General features: G+C 40.4%; 1 protein-coding gene across 1 annotated transcript in view; it reads left to right on the top strand.

The window, feature by feature from the left end:
- Positions 1 to 23,745, top strand: part of PIGU (phosphatidylinositol glycan anchor biosynthesis class U) — a 114,278-nt gene that overhangs the window by 64,322 nt on the left and 26,211 nt on the right. The window contains exon 8 of the mRNA XM_054466731.1: positions 21,931 to 22,085. Coding sequence (XP_054322706.1) covers positions 21,931 to 22,085 — 155 coding nt within the window. The remainder of the gene's footprint in view (positions 1 to 21,930; positions 22,086 to 23,745) is intronic.

Here is a 23,745-nt window from a genome sequence, read left to right as displayed (position 1 = left end):
TATTTGAAGATGAGTGTAGTCACATCCAGGAAACAAAACCACCTGTTTAAATATGAAGGAGGGGCCAGGTGTGGTGGCTCATGTCTGTAATCCCAGCACTTTGGGAGGCCGAGGTGGGTGGATCACCTGAGGTTAGGAGTTTGAGACAAGCCTGGCCAACATAGTGAAACCCCATCTCTACTAAAAGTACAAAAATTAGCTAGGCATGGTGACATGTGCCTGCAATCCTAGCTACTCAGGAGGCTGAGGCAAGAGAATTGCTTGAATGCGGAAGGTGGAGGTTGCAGTGAGCCGAGATTGCGCCACTGCATTCAAGCCTGGGTGACAGAGTGAGACTCTGTCTCAAAAAAAAAAAAAAAAAAGGTGAAAAAAATGTGAAGGTGGAAACAGAAGAGGAAATGTTCTTTTTTGTTTTGTAACAGGGTCTTACTCTGTCACCCAGGTTGGAGTGCAGTGCTGTGAACATGGCTCACTGCAGCCTAGACCTCCTGGGTTCAAGCAGTCCCCCTGCCTCAGCCTACTGAGTAGCTGGGACCACAGTCACGTGCCACCATGGCTGGCTTGTTTTTTGGGTTTTTTTTGTGTGTTTGTTTTTTTTTTTTAGAGACAGGGTCTCACTTTGTTGCCCGGGCTGGTCTTGAATTCTTGAGCTACAGCAGTCCTCCCGCCTCAGCCTCCCAAAGTGCTGGGATTACAGGCATGAGCCACCACAACCAGCCTAAAATTATTCTTTAGGGCTGAGTTTCTGCCAGACTACTAAGTGGACCCTTTAGAGTTGAGTTTCACAGGGATCCATAGGCTCCAAGGAGAGAAGCTAGAACTAATGGTTGGGTGGTACAAGAAGCTTAGTATAAGGTAGTTCTGTGACAGAATGAGATGTCCTAAGTGAGGTGAGTTCCCTGTGAATCATGGTGTTTAGGCCAGAGGCTGAATGGCCACTTATTGGGGAGTTGTAGCAAAGCTGTAAGTACCAGAGTGAGTGGCTGTACCGTGATTGGCTTCAGAATGCTTTCTACTTCCAAATCAAAATGGATTTGATAACCTCTAGGAGCTGACACATCTGCTCTTGACATTATCTTTTTCTCTGAGTTTTTTTCAAGCCCTGTGTAGGCATAGCCCTCTAGGAAAGGTTGTCTAATATAGTATGTAAGAGCACAGCTTGACTGGGACATCTTGTTACAACAAAAAAAAAGCAAAGTAGTCCTCAAAGTCTAACAGGACTAAGTCAGAAAAACACTGGTACCAGCTGAAAGGGGCTCATACCACCGAAATTTGGGAATTTCTGAGCATCAAAAGAATCACGACAAGTAATTATAAAATACTGGATAAAAATACATGTGTTTGGCTGGGTGCAGTGGCTCACGCCTATATTCCCAGCACTTTGGGAGGCCAAGGCAGGTGGATCACTTGAAGTCAGTAGTTCCAGACCAGCCTGGACAACATGGTGAAACTCCTTCTCTACTGAAAATACAAAATGAGCCAGGCATGGTGGTGGGTGCCTGTAATCCCAGCTACTCGGGAGGCTAAGGCACGAGAATTGCTTGAACCTGGGAGGCAGAGGTTGCAGTGAGCCGAGATCACACCACTGCACTCCAGCCTGGGCCACAGTGCGAGATTCTTGTCTCAAAAAAAAAAAAAAAAAATTCATGTCTCCATAGTGGTGCTCACTAAAAGGGCAAGAAGAGAAAAAATACGTAGACCATCATCAGATGTGGCTATTTTACCAGTTTCTCACTCTGAAAGTAAATAATTAAAAGGAAAGAACTAAGCGATTACTCTGCCTCTTAAAAAGGAACCATAGCTGGGTGCAGTGGTTCACACCTATAGTCCCAGCACTTAGGGAGGCTGAGGCAGGAGGATCACTTGATCCCAGGACTTTAAGACCAGTCTGGGCACAACTCTGTGCAGTCCCATGGCACAGACTCTGTGCACAACTCTGTGCAGTCTCACAGCAGTGTCTAGGGGGGTACTCACGACCCCTGGAGCCACAGAAGTTGTTTGTTACACTGTGCTCTTTCAGCTTTGCCATCCTCTGATAGCTTAAGCATTTCACATCTCAGTATGACAGCCCTCTGTATCCCAACCTCTTGTTTGGCATCCAGGAGGTATCAGGTTGCACAAGTGAATTGGAGATGGTAAATGCAGGGGATTTTATTGCTGATGAAAGTGGCTGTCAATGGGATGGAGAGCTGGAAAGGGGATGGAGCAGGAAGGTGGTCTTCCCCTGAGTTCGGTCATTCCTGGCTGAACTCTTCTCTGAGGTCCCGCCATCAAGGTGTCCGTCTGAAATCAAGCTGCTTCTCTCTGACTTCCGGCTGCTGCTTCTCTCTCCCTCTCTGCCACTCCGCTGCCAGTGGAGCCTGGGGTTTTTATGAGTACAGGATAGGGGGTAGGGCAGGCCAGGGTGGTTTTGGAAAAGGCAACAGGGATGTGAAGTTCTCACTTTAGGTCAGGGGTCCAGGCTTGAGGGTGGGGCCATCGCCAGGAACGGCCCTTTTCTATCTGCCTCTTGTCCATATCACATGGATGCTAAAATCATTGGGTGAATGGTTTTTAGAGAACAATGTATTTGTATTTGCATTGTGTCAAAACGTTATTCCCTAGTCCCCACCCTCTAGATTCTTTGCTAATAGCAAAGGGAAAAATACATATTTATGGCCGGGCGTGGTGGCTCACGCCTGTAATCCCAACACTTTGGGAGGCTGAGGCGGGTGGATCACGAGGTCAGGAGTTCAAGACTAGCCTGGCCAAGGTGGTGAAACCCTTTCTCTACTAATAATACAAAAATTAGCTGGACTTGGTGGCGGGTGCCTGTAATCCCAGCTACTCAGGAGGCTGAGGCAGAGAATTGCTTGAACCCGGGAGGCGGAGGTTGCAGTGAGCTGAGATCATACCACTGCACTCCAGCCTGGGTGACAGAGCTAGAGACTGTCTCAAAAACAAACAAAACAAAACAAACAAACAAAAATCTTTACAAAGGCGTATTCTGTAGCTAAGTAATACAACTCTTATCACTTATAGTGGAACAACTTGACATGATATATATACTGCTTGGCATGATGCAGTACAAAGTACACATTATCAACTCTGAAGTATTCTTACCCAAAAAGTTACCCTTAATGAAGCCTTAAGATCTGACTTTTGGTTTTAGGAAATAAAAGAGCAGAGGAACGAGTTCAATGACACCACAAGGAAGCAGTAAGACAAACCAGAATGTACTATGGTATTTTAAGAAAGCTGGTCTGAGTCTGTTCAAAATGTCAATGTTATGAAAAAGAAAAAGTGGAGAAACCGTTCTGGACTAAAGAGACACAATAACTGAATGCAATGGGAGAGTCTTGATTGGATTTTGGGTTGAAAAAAACAGCTATAAAGGATGTTTTGGGGGACAACTAGAAAATTTTGAAGATAGATTAGATATTAGATGATGTTAGGGAATTTTTTTTTTTTTTCTGAGATGGAGTCTTACTCTGTTGCCTAGGCTGGAGTGCAGTGGTGCCATCTCGGCTCACTGCAACCTCCGCCTCTCGGGTTCAAGCGATTCTCCTGCCTCAGCCTCCCAAGTAGCTGGGACTACAGGCACCTGCCACCACGCCTGGCTGATTTTTTGTATTTTTAGTAAAGACGGGGTTTCACCATGTTGGCCAGGATGGTCTCGATCTCCTGACCTTGTGATCCGCCTGCCTCAGCCTCCCAAAGTGCTGGGATTACAGGTGTGAGCCACCGCGCCGGCTGGGAATTGTTAATTACCTGGATGTGATGATAGGATTATGGTATATAGGAGAATGTCCTTATTTTGCACAACTGTGTGCAGAAGTGTTTTGGGGAGAAATGTCATGATGTGTTCAACTTTTACATGGTTCAGCAAAAATAAATATATGCATGCAGAAAGATAAAATAAGGCAAGGTATTAATATTTAATCTAGACAGATATATGGTTGATTATTGTATTATTCTTCCAACTTTTCTGAATGTTTGAAAACATTTATAATAAAAAAGAGGGAAATAGAGTACAGGCTCTGATATCTTCATTTGGACACTTATTAACTCTGTGACCCTGAGCAAGTGACTATTTAACTTCTCTGCCTCCACAGGGATAATATAATAGTACCTACTGCAAAGGGTTAATACATGTCAAGTGTTTAGAACAGAGTCTGATGAGGGCTCGATATTAGCTATGATTATTAGTATTCAAATGTTCATGAAAGGACGTGATCACCAGTATGTGGGGCGATGAGGGGAAAAGAAAATAATTCATCTTTTGAAGTCAAAGGAACTGTAAAAGTTAGTTTGTACTTCCTCCTTTGACACTATAAACGTACCTCCATTCTGTGGTGGAATTTCTAGAGAGTACTGGTGTCTGATCAGTGCCAGAGGTGAAACTATTCTTCCTTTCCTTCATGAGACACAAGATCAAAGGGAGGGGATGCTGCATCTGGCTCCCTGGTGAGTCACTTATGAGAATGGTAGTTTGAGCCCATCTGGTTCCATCCGGCAACTCAACTCTTTCTCTGACCTTGGCTTAGAGCCTAGTTTCCAAATTAGAGAGAGGTTTAAAATGTTATGATTTGATAGCATACAGAAAAAAATAGCCCTAACATGCTCAGGGGCAGGAGGCTCCAGTGAAGGAAAGCCGAGTGCACAGGACTGAGAAGCTGAAGCTATAAGGCTTCGAGGGAGACCAGGCAAGGCTTACCGAGATGCTCATGGTGCAGTCTGGGAAGTTTCTAGTTCCCGCCTTCCTTTTGCTTGGGATTCCTAAAGCCTTGGATTCCCTTGGATGGTTTGAGGCCTTTATTTTCTTTCAAAGACAGTAGCAGACACTAGGGGAAATTACCCTGTGAGTGCTCTTTTGGTTTTGCTTTAATCCAGTCTGACCTTTTCTTGTCTTTGAACTGAAAACATTAATCCTGTGATTTTTTTATCCTTTCTGGAGCTTGGGTCAGGTCATGTGATGGTAGCTTACACCAGAGGAGCCAAACTCAGTCTGTTATTTCTTGATAACGGGTCCTTCCCCAAGCCTTCTCTGGGGCCATATTTAGAGTTTTCACACCTTATTTTTTCTTCCCCCAGTCACTTTCTGTTATTTCTGCTATGTCCAGGTGGGTGCTAGGGCAGAGGTAGCAGTGCTGTTAGCTTTGTTTCTTTTTGGAATGGGTAAAAATGAAGGTAAGAGCTTGATCAAGCATTTTCAATAAAGTTTTCTGCCAGTTTTGTTGCCTCTAATATATCTGTCATGCAGAATATATCTCCTGGATCTCTTCTTGTGATTCCAAGAACTTACATGTAAAAACATTGTTAGGTTAACTCCCTTTAAGAGTTTATTTGGATAATTGGCTTTTTCCCTTTCACATCGTGTCTGAGAAAGGAAATGGTTTCTGTACAGAAAATGCTTTTCTCCCTAGTGCTGTAGAGACTTGGGGAGAGGAAGATAATCTTAATGTAGCTGGGCTTTTTCTGAAGCAGTCTGAGAATTCTTAATTTCCCTAAATATTTTTTATATATTAGCAACAATGCGACTTCCGGGATATTGTAACTGCAAGTCAACATTTTCAGGTTGAGGGTGCACATAACCCTTGGATCACATCTGGCCCACAGATGGGGTTCATTTGACCCTGGTGTTTGACTTTTTTGAAATTAGTAGTCAGCATTTTAAAAATTCATGTGGAAATTTTGTATTTCTGGCTCCTTTTGAGGAATTGTAAGATCTGTCCCCTTTAGGCAGAGTGTACCCTCTTCAGATTGCCACAGTCCCTGTTTCATTTCTCTCACCTTCACTCGTTTGTTACCTGCCTGGTTCCCTGTAGGGGTGTGGTGTGTGTGCGTGTGTGTGTGTCTGTCTGTCTGTCCACTAAAAGGTCTAGAAACAATGACCACCCAGTATGAATGAACGTTCTTAGTGCCCAAATTATGATCTTGAAATACCATTTACCCATTTAGAGAAACTGGGGTTTCTTAGGGAAATGGCTAATTCTAGGTTTTAGGGCAGGAAATGTATAAGATGATCCTAGAATGTTGTGATAACAGATAACATGAAAGTTTATCAAAGTCTACTGGAGTCATCTTGAAAGGACTTAGGATCTAACTTGAAGAGGCTACCACTGACCAAAGAGGGATAATTTGAGTTTCAGTAAGGTAAGAATTGCAATAGATTAAAATTCATAAATATATTTAAATCCAGGCATTCATAATGTTACTAAAAAGGAAACCTACTTGGCTAAATTAGGAGAATTGATAAGAAATCAATTCATTGTATTGAAAACTGGATAAATAAAAGGAAAAAAATAAGTATTTGTCCTGACTTTCCTGTACCACTAGATAACCATATAGTAGGTGACAGAAATATATCTTTATAAAATTATTTCAACTTACAAATGAAAACAAAATGATAGGATAGCATCATAAGTACCCTTATGGTCTAGGTACTGAGCATCAATAACTACTAACATCAGAAACAAACAAAAACCAAGCCTCCTGACAAAAGAACATTACCCACCACCAAAGTTTGCCAAAAGAATAAAATCCAAAATTGATCAAGCCTCTGGATATAGCTGTAATTTGCAAGAAATACTGAAAACAAGGTACATAATTAGAAAATCCAGATTATGGGATGTTATATGGGTTAAATGTCCCAGATTCTGTAACATATGAATTGTAACAAGAAAAAAAAAAAAAGATATGGGCAGGAGTAGGCTGGAGTGGAGGAGCTATGAATTAAGAGACTTAAAAATTGTATCAAAAATTTTAAAAATAGGCAAGACCTAAACTATAGAAAGGGATGCACATGTAAGTGGAAAACCATAAAGAAATGCAAGGAAGTGATTATTATCAAAGCCAGGGTAGTGATTACTTTGGAGGGAGGAGGAGATTGTGGTTGGATCAGGGAACATGGAGGAACTTGGGGAATGCCTGGAAAGTTCTTTCTCTCGACCTTGGTAGTGGTTATAAGGATGTTCATCTTATAATCATTCATTAAGCTTTATATTTGTTCTATGTGATTTCCTGCATTTTGTGTTTGTAATAAAATGGTTTAAAAAATTGATAGAGTTTTTAGGGCATCATTCTTGCAACCCTTCTACTTACATACATACATACATTTTATTTTTTTGTTTGTTTTTTAAGATGGAGTCTTGCTCTGTCGCCCAGGCTGGAGTGCTGTGGCACAATCTCAGCTCACTGCAACCTCCACCTCCCAGGTTAAAGCGATTTTCCTGCCTCAGCCTCCCGAGTAGCTGGGATTACAGGCACCCGCCACCATGCCTGGCTAACTTTTGTATTTTCAGTAGAGACAGGGTTTCACTATGTTGGCCAGGCTGGTCTTGAACTCCTGACCTCAAGTCATCCACCCACCTCGGCCTCCCAAAGTGCTAGGATTACAGATGTGAGCCACCGCACCCAGCCATACATATATTTTATTTTATTTCATTTTATTTTATGATGGAGTCTTGCTCTGTTGCCCAGGCTGGAGTACACTGGCGCCATCTTGGCTCACTGCAACCTCTGCCTCCCAGGTTCAAGCAATTCTCCCACCTGAGCCTCCCAAGTAGCTAGGATTACAGGCACCTACCACCACACCTGGCTAATTTTTGTATTTTTAATGGAGATGGGGTTTCAGCATGTTGTCCAGGCTGGTCTTAAACTCCTGACCTCAGGTGATCTGCCTGCCTTGGCCTTCCAAAGTTTTGGGATTACAGGTGTGAGCCACCACACCCAGCCCATACATACATTTTACATACTTATGTTTTAAGTCAGCATTTGCTGTGGAGCAAAAGAGGTAAGATGAAATCTCACCTGTTCACTGGGAAATTTGCAGTGTGAACCTTGTCGAAGTCAAATAAAATATAGAGACAAATCTCTAATGTTTTATTTGGGAAGCAAGAATTGCAATTTGAGTTATACACACAGACTGGGTGGCCTTTGGTATGTCCAAAGAACAAACAGAAGGTTAGGAGTTTTATTAGAAAAAGAAATAGTATGTATTGCTTTGAAAGAAAGCTCATTGACACAAGTCAAGTTTTTGGGAGCTGGGAGTCTCTGATTGGTGAGTGACAGTGGTAGGGGTAAAGTAGTCTTAGAGTCACAGCAGGTCGTTTCAGCAGCTGGGCTTGTGGAAAATCTAATTCTTGGAGCAGGTGCTGTATGCCCTGAGTGTTCTTTCCCCTGGCCCTGATTTAGTTGGACATGACAAGAATGACCCAATTTATATAATCAACTTTTACAACCTCGAGATTAAGTTTGGCTCTAGTGTTTATAAACAACAAGCCATCAGGGGATTGCTGGGGTTTCTTTTTTAGGAATTTTAGATGTGCCTCACTGTGTAACTGGAGTAGTCCTGCAAGATTAAGTGCAAGTTCAGTTTTTATAAATAGATGCAGTACATACTTCAAATTACTTTATTGTTTTAGGGCCCTGTTCCCCAGAGCAAACCTTAACTCCAAAACCATGTCTTCAAAACGGAATTATACTTAAAATTTATTGCACATCTTGTAATCACAAGTTTGCCAAGAAAAAAAATCATTTTCCAGTCTAACATTGAGAGCACTTTAGGTGGAATAAAACACTGAGAAAAATGGTAGCAAACAGAAACTTGGGGGCCACTAATGGGATTTGCAAAGAGTGAAACCTCATCTCCTGAGTGTGTGTTTAGGACTGGCCTAAGAGAACTGCTTTTCTTTTTTTTTTTTTTTTTTTGAGACAGAGTTTCGCTCTTATTGCCCAGGCTGGAGTGCAATGGCACCATCTCGGCTCACCGCAACCTCCAACTCCTAGGTTCAAGCAATTTTCCTGCCTTAGCCTCCCGAGTAGCTGGGATTACAGGCATGTGCCACCACGTCTGGCTAATTTTGTATTTTTAGTAGAGACAGTGTTTCTCCATGTTTATCCGGCTGGTCTCGAACTCCCAACCTCAGGTGATCTACCCGCCTCAGCCTCCCAAAGTGCTGGGATTACAGGTGTGAGCCACCGTGCCCGGCCAGTAACTGCTTTTAACAGCCTACTTGATTCAATTTTTCATGGCCTTGTTGTTTTATTCCCTGGCATACTTCTTTTTAAATATCAGTAGAGTGGAATGGGAAGACAAAACAATGTTTTTACTTTAGAGTGTATTTTTTTTCTCTCCTGGACTGTTTTCTTCCTCTTTCTTTTCTTCCTTCCTTCTTTGCTAAATGGCAGTCTTTTTCAGGAGGATGATCAAGATGATCAAGGAATTAACTCAGAACCTAAATACCTTCTTCATTGAATTTATCTATGGATGCCTTCTCTTTGTTGAATTCTTTTCTTCTCTTTTCTCTTTTTTCTTTTCTTTTCTTTTTTCTCTTCTCTTTTTTCTTTTTTCGAGACAGAGTCTCTCTCTGTCGACCAGGCTGGAGTGCAATGGCGTGATCTCAGTTCACTGCAACCTCCGCCCCCCAGGTTCAAGCATCTCTCCTGCCTCAGCCTCCCAAGTAGCTGGGATTACAGACGCCCACACCAAGTCTAGCTAATTTTTGTATTTTTAGTAGAGACAGGGTTTCGCCATGTTGACTAGGTTGGTCTCAAACTTCTGACCTCAAGTGACCCGCCCGCCTCGGCCTCCCAAAGTGCTGGAATTACAGGCCTGAGCCACCTGAGCCACCTGAGCCACCACGCCTGGTCTTGAATTATTTTCCATCCCCAGAAATTTATCTTTCTCTTGAAACTTTATTCTTCTAGATCAGCAGTATCAGTAGAACTTTTTGTGACCATGGAAATGTTCTGTGTCTGTATTGTCAGTGCAGAAGACACAAGCCACATGTGGCCATCAGGCACTTGAAATGTGCTAGTGGGACTGAGGAACTGAAGTTTTAATTTTAGTTAAGTTATACTTTAGAATAGCCACATATGGCTAGGGGACAGTACAGTTGCAAGGAGAAGTCAGAGTAGAGCTATGTGTATAAAGCTTAGAGAGGGGGCCATAACGTTGGTCAGATTCCTCTCACCTAAGATCTGTTAACAGTAATGCCGTCTCCAGCTTAAAACTCTTCGCTGACTTCCATCATCCTTAAAGTCTTTATCATGGAGTTATGATGTCTGTAATTTATTTAAAAATACTTCTTCATAGACCATCTGATAGTATATATTTGCCAGTTAGTTTCAGCCTCAACTTCAGGGGAATGTGAATTACATTAATGAAGCATCCACACTCCATGATGTCATCTAGCTTTACATCTGCAAGGGTGCACTCTCCAGGGGCTGCCATCAGTGTAGCACTCTCTATAGTTTGATCAACACCTTTACTAGTTAGCATAGTGACTGTCAGAAGCAGCTTGGATTTTTTTGCTTTTTTTTTTTTGAGATGAGGGTCTCACTCTCTTGCCCAGACTGGAGTGTAATGGTGTGATCTCAGCTCACTGCAACCTCTGCCTCCTAGGCTTAAGCAATCCTCCTGTCTCAGCCTCCCGAGTAGCTGGGACTACAGGCGCGTGCCACCATGCCTTGCTAATTTTTGTATTTTTTGTAGAGAGGGTTTTGCCATGTTGCCCAGGCTGGTCTCAAGCTCCTGGATTCAAGTGATCTGCCCACCTTGGCCTCCCAAAGTGCTGAGATTACAGGCATGGCCCATTGCACCTGGCCAATTTTTACTGGTGAGATTAGTGTCTTACTAATTAACAAAATGAGTAGTAGAAGTAGGTGCTCATTAGTGCAATTGAAGTATTCAAAAGCAGAATTGGGCCAGATGTGGTGGCTTATGAGCTGCAGAGCAAGACCCTATCTCTGCAAAAAATGAAAAAATTAGCCAGGCATGGTAGCATGTGCCTGTAGTTCCAGCTACTCGGGAGTCTGAGGTAGGAGGATTATTTGGGCCCAGGAGTTAGGGCCCAAATAATGCAGTGAACTATGATCCTGTCACTGCACCAGCCTGGGCAACAAAGCAAGACCCTGAAATATTCCTATGCTTGCATGAAAAAGGAATATGAATCTAGCAGGGCCTGTAACTTCTTCCCTTGGAGATGGTGCCTGAGGCGTAATTCCTTAATGATCCTTTGGACTTTGGTTAGGATTTCTGGTTGCCTGATGTGACTCCGAGGGCAACAGAACCCTGCCTCTGGGATATTGTCAGTTCTATCGTGAGTGAACCTTTTTCATAAGTGGTGGTTGGAATAACTAGAGACAGAAAGAGCTGGGACAGCATGGAGCTTCTAAAATAATTTGTGTGAACTACTTTGGGCCTGGCTCACTAAGGAATATCTGTTTAATAGATGTCTTTAGGTGTGCTAGAATTTGGTCTGGAACTTGCTTTCTTTGCCACAAGATTGTAAAAGAGGTGCTAGCACTCACCCACCTGAAACATTTTTCTCAACTGTTAAAGAGCCTATGAGATGTATATGACCAAAATGGCTTAGCTCCTGCTTGACTTGGCTGCTCTCTACCTCTCTATGCTTATCTTATATCACTTACCCCTCACTCCTAAATCTCAAACCACACAGACCTTCTCTGTTCCTCCAGTGTGGCAAGTTCCATCCCACCTCAGGTCCCATACCCATGATGTCCCATCTGTCTTGAATGCCCTTCTGCTTTATAATATTTGCATACTTTAAAAGATAATAAAGCAACACTGTGTTCCACTACCCTGCTTAAACAATGTAACATTTCTAGTCCTTTAGAAGCCCTGTATGTCCTCCTTCTACACTGCACTCCTTCCCTCTACCTCAGAGGTTATAACTACCCTGAATTTGTTATTATTTATATATTTTAAAAAATATATAGTGATGGGGTTTCACCATGTTGCCCAGACTGGTCTCAAGCTCCTGGGCTCAGGCAATCCACCACCTCAGCCTCCCATATAGCTGGGATTACAGGCATGAGCCACCATGCCCGGCCTACCGTGAATTTTTTGTTAATCATTCTTTGGCTTTTCTTGAAAGTGTTACCACATATGTATGGCTTGCTAAACAGTGTATTAAATCTTACATTTTCCGAACATTTTGTAATGAAAAATTTCAAAGAAAAAACAAATACAAACACTCATACACCTATAACCTACATTCTTCCATTAATATTTTACCATACTTGCTTTATCACATATCCATCTATCCATCAGTCAGTCTTATTTTTGATACATTTTGAAGTAAATTGGAGACGTCATACATATCCTTGTAAATAATTCAGCATAAGCATCAACTGGAGTTCATTATTTATTTACACTCTTTTTCATTTTAGGTAGAATTTACATACCATGAAGTGCACAAATCTTAATACGAACATCTGTGTAACCCCAAACTCCTCTCAAAATACAGAAAGTTTCCTTGAGTCCTTTCCCCATCAATTCCCACTCCTATTTCCTCAGACACAACTGTTCTGAATATTGTTTTAACCATAGATTAGTTTGGCCTGTTCTAAAACATCATATAAATGGAATGAAATAATAGGATTATTTTGTATAAGGCTTCCTTCAACCAACTTGTTTTTGAGATTTGTCCATGTTATTACATGTATTCTTTTTTATTGCTGGGTGGTTTTTGTGTGTGCAACATTTTGTTTACCCATTCTCCTATTGATGGAAACTTGGGCCCATTTCCAGTTTTTGTCGTTACAGATAGACTACTATGAACATTCTGGTACAAGTCTTTTTGTGGACTTAACGTTTTTGTTTCTCTTGAGCAGTACCTAGCAGAATTTTTGGGACATTAGGCAAGTGTATGTTTAGCTTTGCTAGAATCTACTGGACAGTTTTTCAAAGTTTTTGCACCATTTTACACCCCCCCAACCAAATATGAGAGTCTAGTTGCCACATATCTTCACTAACATTTGATGTTATCAGTCTTTTTAATGTTGGCAATTCTAGCGGTATATCTTCGTGAAGTTCTGCTTGTCTTTTGTTTATTTTGCTTTGTTTTTGAGAATTCAAACTTGTATTTGACTAATAAGATATCTTTAAAATTTAGAAAATAAAAATTGACACAGCTAGAAGAAATTGATAAATCAGCCATTGTAATTAGTTTTAACAAATCTCTCAAAGTAAGATTAAACAGCCAAAATATTTAATAATTATATAAATGATTTGAACATCACAATAACAAGCTTGATTTAATGAAGATTAGAGGCAAGGCAAAGGGCTGATTTTTTTTTTATACTGGCCTTGTAGAACGCTCTTATTTTTAAAATTGCATGTTTATTTTTTTAACCAACCATGTAACAGATGGTTTTATCTCCATTTTTAAAAGCTTTTTATTTTGAATTAATTTTAGACCTACAGAAAAGTTGCAAAAATAGTACAGAGTTTCTTGTATCCCTCACTCCACTTCCGCTAATGTTAACATTTTACATAACCATACTACAGTTAACAAGAACAAATAAATTAATATTTATGCAACATTATTAACTAAACGACAGACCTTATTAGAATTTTGCATTTGCTACTGAGGCAATTTTTGTTTGTTTCAGGATCATGTTTAGGTCCCACATTGCATTTGGTGGTTTTATCTCCTTAGTGTGTCCTAGTCTGAGATAGTTCCTCAGTCTTCTCTTGACATTCCTGACTTGTGAAGTTATTTTTGTGAAATGTACCTCAGTTTAGATTGTCATAGTTTTCTCACGACTGGACTGAAGTTACACGTTTTTGGCAAAAATGCATATTGTGTCCTCAGTGCACCGTACTGAGGAGTTCATGATATTGCCATATCTTCTCAATGGTAATGTTTACCTTGATCACTTGGTGATGTTAGTGTCTGCCAGGTTTCTCCACTGTAACTTTTTTTGTTTTGTTTTGTTTTTGAGACAGGGTCTCGCTCTGTCGCCCGACTGGGCTCAAGCAGTCCTCTTGCCTCAGCCTGCCAAGTAGGCAGTCCTCTTGCCTCAGCCTGCCAAGTAGCTTGGATTACAGACGAGCACTACCACGCCCAGCTAATTTTTGTATTTTTAGTTGGCCAGGCTGATATTGAACTCCTGACTTCAAGTGATCCACCCACCTTGGCCTCCCAAAGTGCTGGGATTAAGGCATGAGCCACCGTGCCTGGCCAGTTTTTCATAATTACTTAGATTAGTTCTTTTCTTGCGCCATGTAACCCTTCAGTGTGGTTGTGTTATTAATTTGTAATATAGTTAGGTTCATTTGTTAGTGTTTATATTCATTTTGGATTCTCCCCACATATTGGTTGATTTTAATTGTTTATTTGGGGAGGGGGTAAGTGAAGGGAATGTAAAATATTACTGTGGTTCTAAGAGTCAGCTGTACAGAAAGAGCAGTATTACTCTGTTGTCATTCCTGCTATCCTGTTCTTCTAGTCCTTCCCCTCTCACCCTAGGTAATTACAGTCTTCCCTTGGTATTTGTGGTGGATTGGTTCCAGGACCTCCTGCAGGTACCAAAATCTCAGGATGTTCAGGTCCCTAATACAAAATGGCATAGTATTTGCATATAACGTAGGCATATCCTCTCCTATGCTTTAAGTCATCTCCAGATTACTTATAATACTTAATACAATGTAAATAGTTCTTATACTGTATTGTTCAGGGAATAATGAAAGAAAAACATCTCTACATGTTCAGTACAGACACAATTTTTTTTGGAATATTTCCTATCCTTAGTTGATTGAATCCATAGATGTGGAACCCATGGATATGGAGGGCTGTCTTCTCTTTAGTTTCTGGCTTATCTTTCTTGTATTCCTTTCACACACCAGTGAATAGATACATGTATATATGTATATTTTCTTTTCTTTTTTTTTTTTTTTTTTTTTTTTTTGAGACAGAGTGTTGCTCTGTTGCCCAGGCTGGAGTGCAGTGGCGCGATCTCGGCTCACTGCAAGCTCCACCTCCTGGGTTTATGCCATTCTCCTGCCTCAGCCTCCCGAGTTGCTAGGACTACAGGCGCCCGCCACCATGCCCGGCTAATTTTTTGTATTTTTAGTAGAGATGGGGTTTCACCGTGTTAGCCAGTATGGTCTTGATCTCCTGACCTCGTGATCCGCTCACCTCAGCCTCCCAAAGTGCTGGGATTACAGGTGTGAGCCACTGCGCCCAGCCTATATGTGTATTTTCTTATATGCCTTTATTTATTTATTTAGCGACAGAGTTTCGCTCTTGTCGCCCAGGCTGGAGTGCAATAGCACGATCTTGGCTCACTGCAACCTCCACCTCTCAGGTTCAAGTGATTCTCCTGCCCCAGCCTCCTGAGTAGCTGGGATTACAGGTGCCTGTCACCACACCCAGTTAAGTTTTGTATTTTTAGTAGAGATGGGGTTTCACCATGTTGGTCAGGCTGGTCTCGAACTGCTGACCTCAGGTGATTTGCCTACCTCTTATATGCCTTTCTTATATGAAGGGTAGCATACTGTAGATACTCTTTTGTGCTTTCCTTTTTTTCACTTAACATTATTTCCTGGAAATTCCTCTATATCAATATAGATAGAATAGAGATTGTCCTCATTCTTTTTTTACAGCTGCATAGTACTCCATTGTGTGAACATACCATAGTTTATTCAGCCTCTCTCCAGTGTATGGGAATTTAGATTGCTGACAGTATTTTGCAATTACAAGTAATGTTTCAGCAAGTAACCTTGTATATACATATTTTCATATTGTTGGAGGTATATCTTCAAGGTAGATTTCTAGAAAGTGGAATTATTGAAGTATGTATGTAGTTTTGTTTTGTATTGATTTTTTGAGACAGGGTCTCACTCTGCAGCCCGGGCAGGCTGGAGTTCAGTGACACGATCACAGCTCACTGAAGCCTCAACCTCCTGGGCTCAAGTGATCTTCTCACTTCAGCCTCCCTGGCAGCTGGGACTATAGGTGTGCACCACCACATAGGGCTAATTTTTGTATTTTTTGTTGAGATAGGGTTTCGCTATGTTGCCCAGGCTGGTCTTGAACTCCTGGACTCAAGTGATCCACCTGCCTCAGCCTCCCAAAGTGCTGGGATAACAGGCATGAGCCACCATGCCTGGCGTTTTTTGTTTGTTTGAGGCAGGGTCTCTCGCTCAGTTCCCCAGGCTGGAGTGCAGTGGCACAATCACGGTTGAGCTTTTTTCTACGTCGGAGTTAAAGACAAGTTCACCATGTTTTTTTCTAGTACAGTGCTTTATCATTTCATTTAAAAAATATATTTGGATCCCTAAGCTATTTGCAGTTTATTCTTGTGAATGGTGGGAGAGATAGGTCTAATTTAACCTTTTCCAAATGGTTACCTTGTTGTCCTAGCATCATTGCTTAAAAAGTCAATTTTTATCATATGATATGCCACCATTGTCATATACTAGATTGCCATATGTATTTTGGTCTAGTGCTGGACTTTCTGTTTTATTCTACTAGTTTACTTCTCTATTAACGAGCCAATATTGTGCTGCTTTATTTATAGAGGTTTTATATTTCAGTGTCTGATAAGGCTAGTTCCCCTTCATGATTTTTTTTAATCAGTGTTTTCTTAGCTATTCTGGCATGTTTGTTTTTCCATATGAACTTTTTATCTATGTAAAGTGGCTTGGTGGCTTTTTTTTTTTTTCTTTAAAACAGAGTCTTGCTCTGTTGCCCAGGCTAGAGTGCAGTGGCACAATATTGGCTGCAACCTCCACTTCCCGGGTTCAAGCTGTCCTCCCACTTCAGCCTCTGGAGTAGCTGGGACTACAGACATGTGCCACCGTGCCCAACTAATTTTTGTATTTTTTGTAGAGATGGGGTTTCGCCATGTTGCTCAGGCTGGTCTTGAACTCCTGAGCTCAAGTGATCCACCCTCCTCTGGTTCCCAAAGTGCTGGGATTACAGACATGAGCCATCGCACCTGGGCCAGTTTTCTATTTTCTTGTGAATTAGTTTTTTCTCTAATTTTTTATTTCATTATTTCAGAAAAATTGAATGAGTACTATAATAAATACCTTTTTAAAGATTATTTAGTTATCATTTTGCCATATTATGTATATCTATGTAAATATATTGATTTTTCTTTTTTCCCCTGAATTACTTGCTTGGAAGTTACAGACAAGACACATCAACCCTAATTCAGCAGGTAACTGTTAGAACTAGGCATTCTTTATATAACCATGATACTGTTATCACCCCTAGAAATTTAACCTTGATAGAATAATAATATCCAATATATTCTCTCCAAATTCAAACTCCCCAATTTATATGTGACCTTTATAGGATTTGGGGGAAGGGATGGGGTTCAGGATGTATTACATTTCATTGTCATGTCCTTTGATCTCCACCTCTTTTTAGTTACACAGGCATTTTTTTTTTGTAATAAAAAAAATTGTATTTACTTAGAAGCATTCAGAATGTCAACAAAACAGCTGCAACTTTTTTTTTGCAATTACAGAGTGGTATTCAGTTAACAGAACAACAATTATTTCGTATAAGCTGCATCAGAGACAACTGAAGATGAAAAAACTACCATCCCCATATATAACTAATTTGTGCTGTGCACCAACAAGAACCTGCTTTAAATTTCCATGCCAATTTACAACCCCCATACTGTACCAGGCAAGGTTAGTGGCTATTGAAAATACCACCAGGACAGGGCTATCTAAAGACACATTCGGTAGTGTGTTAACTATACAAAAAAAGACACTGTGCAGTTTAAAAACAAATCTTAGGCAGCCTTACATTTCAATTTTTTTCTTTAAAAGGAGTGAGTTGTGTACAGGGGGGTTAAATGCTTTATAGACGAGAAAAAAAACTGCCCTAGAACCAACTTATTCATCATCATCATCATCTTCATCTTCATCTTCTTCATCTTCCTCCTCCTCCTCATCCTCTTCATCTTCCTCATCCTCTTCATCTTCCTCATCTTCCTCCTCTTCCTTCTTTTTCTTGCTTTTTTCAGCCTTGACAACTCCCTTTTTTGCTGCATCAGGCTTTCCTTTAGCTTGATATGCAGCAATATCCTTTTCGTATTTTTCCTTCAGCTTCGCAGCCTTCTTTTCATAAGGCTGCTTGTCATCTGCAGCATACACAGGCATTTTTAATCATTTAAATTATTTATATTTTTCATAGAATGTTTCCATTTCACCTTTTTTTAAATACATTGGCATAAGTTTTAAAATATTTTCTCCTCCCTGATACATCTATAGTTATGCCCTCTTTTACATTCCTAATGTTTATTTGTTCGTCTCTCTTTTTTTCTTAATTATTCTTATTAGAAACTCATCAATAACATGAGTTATTTCTAAGAACTAGATTTGGTTTTGTTGATTCCTTATATTGTACCTTTGTTTTCTATTTTAACAAATTCTGCTCTTTATTATTTTCTTCCTTCTTTTGGGGTTTATTCTGTTTTTCTAATATCTTAAAATGAGTGTTTAGCTTATTTATTTTCAATTTTTCTTCTATTCCAAAGTAAATTTCTTTTTTTAATATTTCTTTCTTTCTTTTTTTTTTTTTTTTTGAGACGGAGTCTCGCTGTGTCACCCAGGCTCGAGTGCAGTGGCGTGATCTCGGCTCACTGCAAGCTCCACCTCCCAGGTTCACACCATTCTCCTGCCTCAGCCTCCCGAGTAGCTGGGACTACAGGCACCCACCACCACGCCTGGCTAATTTTTTTGTATTTTTAGTAGAGTCAGAGTTTCACCACGTTAGCCAGGATGGTTTAGACCCCCTGACCTCACGATCCACCTGCCTCGGCCTCCCAGAGTGCTGGGATTACAGGCGTGAGCTAACACGCCCGGCCAACCAAAGTAAATTTCTAAGGCTGTACTTTTTCCTCAGAGTATTGTTTTGTCTACATTACACAAATAGTAATATGAGGTATTTTCTGACATAATCATTTCTCTTTGACTCCTAGGTTATTTGGAAAAGTGTTTTAATTTTTTATAATACAATTCAAGAGATTTATTATGCAACATGACTATAGTTAATAATATATTGTATACTTGGAAATTACTAAGAAAATAGATGTTAAGTGTTGTCACAACAAAAAAGTGATACGTATGTGAGGTCAGCAAGTTTTTTTCTAATTTATTTTAGGTTATCTTTTCATTAATAATTTCTATTAATTCCATTATCATCAGAGATTGGAGTCTGTATGATAAAGATTCCTTGAAGTCAATATGGGTTTATGGACTGATTTAAGTATGTGATGTTTTTATAAATACCCCCAAAATGCTTGAAATGAATGTGAATTACTTAGTTATTAGGTGCCCTGCTCTATATAAGTATGATTTGTAAGATCTTATGAGATTAAACTTGTGAAATGTGCTTCATTTTTTCTATTTGATTACTAATTTATCTGCTTGATCTATCAATTATGCACTGATGATGGATTTGTCTATTTTTCCTTTGTAGCTTAATCCACTTTTGTTTTATATATTTTGAGACTGTTATTAGTTACATTCAAATTTAGAACTGTTATATTTTTCCAATGAATGGAGCCTTTTATCATTATTGGACTATTTTTATCTCTGCTATACTTTTTTACATAAAAGTCTATTTTATCTGATAATAGTATAACCACGCTAGCTTTCTTTTGCTTAATGTTTCCGTGGCATATCTGAAAAAGTCCTTTGATTTTTCAGCTTTTCTGTGTCATATATACATATATATATATTTTTATATATATATATATATATTTTTTTTTCTCTTCTCTTTTTTCCGAGACGGAGTCTCACTCTGTCGCCCAGGCTGGAGTGCAGTGGTGCAATCTCGGCTCACTGCAAGCTCTGCCTCCCGGGTTCACGCCATTCTCCTGCCTCAGCCTCCCGAGTAGCTGGGACTACAGGTGCCTGCCACCACACCCGGCTAATTTTTGTATTTTTAGTAGAGACGGGGTTTCACCATGTTAGCCAGGATGGTCTCGATCTCCTGACCTCGTGATCTGCCTGCCTCAGCCTCCCAAAGTGCTGGGATTACAGGCATGAGCCATCGCGCCCGGCCTCTGTGTCTTATATTTTAAGATATATCTCTTGTAAATAGCATGTAGCTGCATAACTGATTTTTTTCCTAACAACATGATTTATTTTATTTTATTTTATGTTATTTTATGTTATGTTATGTTATTTTATTTTATTTTATATTATGTTATGTTATGTTATGTTATTTTATTTGAGACAGAGTCTCGCTCTGTTGCCCAGGCTGGAGTGCAGTGGTGCAATCTCGGCTCACTACAGCCTCTGCATCCTGGGTTCAAGTGATTCTCATGCCTTAGTCTCCGGAGCAGCTGGGACTACAGGCGGACACCACCACACCCAGCTAATTTCTGTATTTTCATTAGAGATGGGGTTTTGCTATGTTGGCCAGGCTTGTCTTGAACTCCTGGCCTCAGGTGATGTTCCCACCTCAGCCTCCCAAAGTGCTGGGATTACAGGTATGAGCCACCATGCCTAGTCCCTGACAACATGATTTTTAGTTATACAGTTTTGTTCATTTAAATTGATTGTGATTTGTTTAAACTCATTTCTGTTTTCTCACATACTGGGGTGGTTTTTTTGTTTTCTGGTAATTCTTATTTTCCTTTTTCTTACAACAAGTCATAAATTATTTCTCTTCCCTCAGCATCTTTTTTTTTTTTTGAGGAAAACATTTTTAAGAGAGGAAAAATACAGAAAATGTATAATAATAGCCATATGTCTACTGCCCAAACTAAACAGATATTAAGATTTTTGCTATATTGTTTCATATTTGCTGTTGTCATACTTAATAAAATATGTGAGGCCAGGCGCAATGGCTCATGCCTGTAATCCCAACACTTTGGGAGGCCAAGGCGGGTAGATCACCTGAGGTCAGGAGTTTGAGACCAGCCTGGCCAACATGGTGAAACCCCATCTCTACTAAAAATATAAAAATTAGCTGGGTGTGGTGGCGGGCACCTGTAGTCCCAGCTACTCAGGAGGCTGAGGCAGGAGAATCGCTTGAACCCGGTAGGTGGGGGTTGCAGTGAGCCGAGATCGCACCATTGCACTCCAGCCAGGGCAACAAGAGCGAAACTCTGTCTCAAAAAAAAAAAAAAAAAAAAGGCCAGGTGCGGTGGCTCACGCCTGTAATCCCAGCACTTTGGGAGGCCAAGGCGGGTGATTCACGAGGTCAAGAGATGGAGACCATCCTGGCCAACATGGTGAAACCCCATCTCTACTAAAAATACAAAAATTAACTGGGTGTGGTGGCGTGCACCTGTAGTCCCAGCTACTTGGGAGGCTGAGGCAGGAGAATCGCTTGAACTTGGAGGCAGAGGTTGCAGTGAGCCGAGATCGTGCCACTGCACTCTACCTTGGCGACACAGTGAGACTCCGTCTCAAACAAATAAAAGCAGATAAAGTTGAAGTTTTTTTAGTTTTTTTAACCCAAATTTGGGTTTTTTTTTTAAGTCTTTTTTACTTGTTTATTTCTTTTCATTTTGCATATGAATGCCAGGTTATATGAAGTTTCTTAGGTTCCAATTATATTTTCCTCTCTCATTCCCAGGAGGCTAATGCTATCATAACTTTAGTATATGTCCTTCTAATCTATGTTTTATGAAACTTACAGGTGTGTGTGTGTGTGTGTGTGTAAATAATAGTATTATTTGGTATAATCTCAGAACACATAAGTATTTTCATGTAATAGGCTTGTCTGGCAATTTTCTATTATAACTAACCTCATTTTTTTAGATCTAGCCATGTTGACATTTATAGATACAATATATTCATTTAACCTGGCAAATAGTATACCATATGTCAATATACCACAATTTATTTGTTCCTCTATTTAAGGATTTTTTTCTTGATATTTCAAACAATGGTGCAATGAATGTTCCTCCATTTGTATCTTCTGCAACATGTCTCCAGGATACATACCTAGAAATGGTGTTACTAGGTCTGAGGTCAGAGGATGCACCCATAATACCTTTTTAACACTTACGTCCTTCTTAGTTAATTAAAGACCAAAGCAAAATTATAAACCTGTGTATCATAGCATGGTTTTGCAGGAGGGATCTTTAAGTGTAAGCTAATAGCTGCCCTCTGTTGTTTACATCCCTAAGTTTATATTACTTTTCCTTCTCTCCTAGCGGCAGTACATACCTGTGAAAATGAAGAGCAAAGCCTTCTGGATCTTTTCTTGGGAGTATGCCATGATGTATGTGGGAAGCCTAGTGGTAATCATTTGCCTCTCCTTCTTCCTTCTCAGCTCTTGGGATTTCATCCCCGCAGTCTATGGCTTTATGTAAGTAATGACCACATTAGAAAATTCTAGAAGCTGTGGGGAAAAGGGAACACTTGTATACCATTGTCCAGAATGTAAATTAGTACAGCCATTATGGAAAACTGTATGAACATTCCTTAAACAACTAAAAATAGAATTACCATTTGATCCAGCAATCCCACTTCCGGCTACTTACTCAGAGGATTTTTTTCTTTTTTTTTGAGACAGGGTGTCGCTCTGTTGCCCAGTCTGGAGTGCAGTGGGGCCATCTCCGCTCACTGCACCCTCCACCCTCCACCTCCTGGTTTCAAGTGATTGTCCTGCCTCAGCCGCCCGAGTAGCTGGGACTACAGACATGCACCACCATGCCCGGCTAATTTTTGTATTTTTAGTAGAGACGGGGTTTCACCATGTTAGCCACGCTGGTCTCAATGATCCATCTGCCTTGGCCTCCCAAAGTGCTGGGATTACAGGCAACTCAAAATTTTTGAAATCAGTTTGTTGAAGATTTGTCTGCACTCCCATGTTCATTGCAGCATTATTCATAATAGCCAAATTATGGAATCAATCTAAATGTCCATCAACAAACAAATGGATAAAGAAAATTTGGTATATATACACAGCAGAATACTATTCAGTCTTAAAAAAGGAAATTCTGTCATTTATGACAGTAGTAGGGATGGAATTGGAGAATCTGATGCTAAGTGGAATGAGCTAGGCACAGAAAGACAAATACCGCATGTGTTCTCACTTATATGTGGACGCTAAAACAATTAGGCTCATAGAAGCAGAGAGTAGAAGGGTGGTTACCGATGCCGGTGGGGTGGGCGAATGGGGAGATAATGGTCAAAGGGGTACAAAATCTCAGGAGGAATATGTTTTTTTCTTTTCTTTTCTTGAGTACTAGCACAGCATGGTGAATATGGTTAACAGTAGAGTATTGTACATACCAAAATTGCTAAGAGAGTAAATTTCAATTGTTCCCACCACAAACAGTGTTTAATATTTGAGGTGATGGAAATGTTAACTAGCTAGATTTAATTATTCTACATTGTATTCAGAAATCATAACATCACATAAAATCACCCGTAAATTCGTACAACTATATGTTGTCAGTTAAAACCCCCCCCACAAAACTCTGGAAGCTAATTTGGTTTTCATAGCTCTAGCTGGACTCAGGGTGAGTGACCACAGGAAGCCTTTATATTAAATAGCAGCAGTTCTCAAACCTTAAGGTGCATCAGAATCACCTGCAGGACTTATTAAAACCCAGATTGCTGGGCCCGTCCTCAGAGGTTCTGATTAAGTAGGTCTTGGGGAGGGATCAATAATTTGCATTTCTCCGGTTTTCAGGTGATGCCAATGCTGTTGGCCTGCTGGTTTAGGGAACACACTTTGAGAACCTGTACTGTGAAATACACCTTTGATATGGTGGGATTAACCCATTTATGCCTAGTATTCTGTTATTGGAATGCTAAGCTTGTGGGAGTTATTTACGTCCTACTGCTCAAGGTCATCGCCAAGATCTGATTTTTCACACAAAAAAATTTGCAACCTCCAGCATAAGTGGGTTAAAGAGCACTCCCTGGGAACATCCAAAGCAAATTCCAGCCTCTAACTGGGAGGTTTGGGCTCAATTCTAAACAAGAATGGATGTGTTCCTCTAGTGCAAGAGGGCCTC

Source organism: Pongo pygmaeus, chromosome 21 (assembly GCF_028885625.2).
Source record: "Pongo pygmaeus isolate AG05252 chromosome 21, NHGRI_mPonPyg2-v2.0_pri, whole genome shotgun sequence".
NCBI classification, from domain to species: Eukaryota; Metazoa; Chordata; class Mammalia; order Primates; family Hominidae; genus Pongo; species Pongo pygmaeus.
The sequence above is the reverse complement of the archived record's forward strand: the minus strand, read 5'-3'. Positions and strand labels throughout refer to the sequence as shown.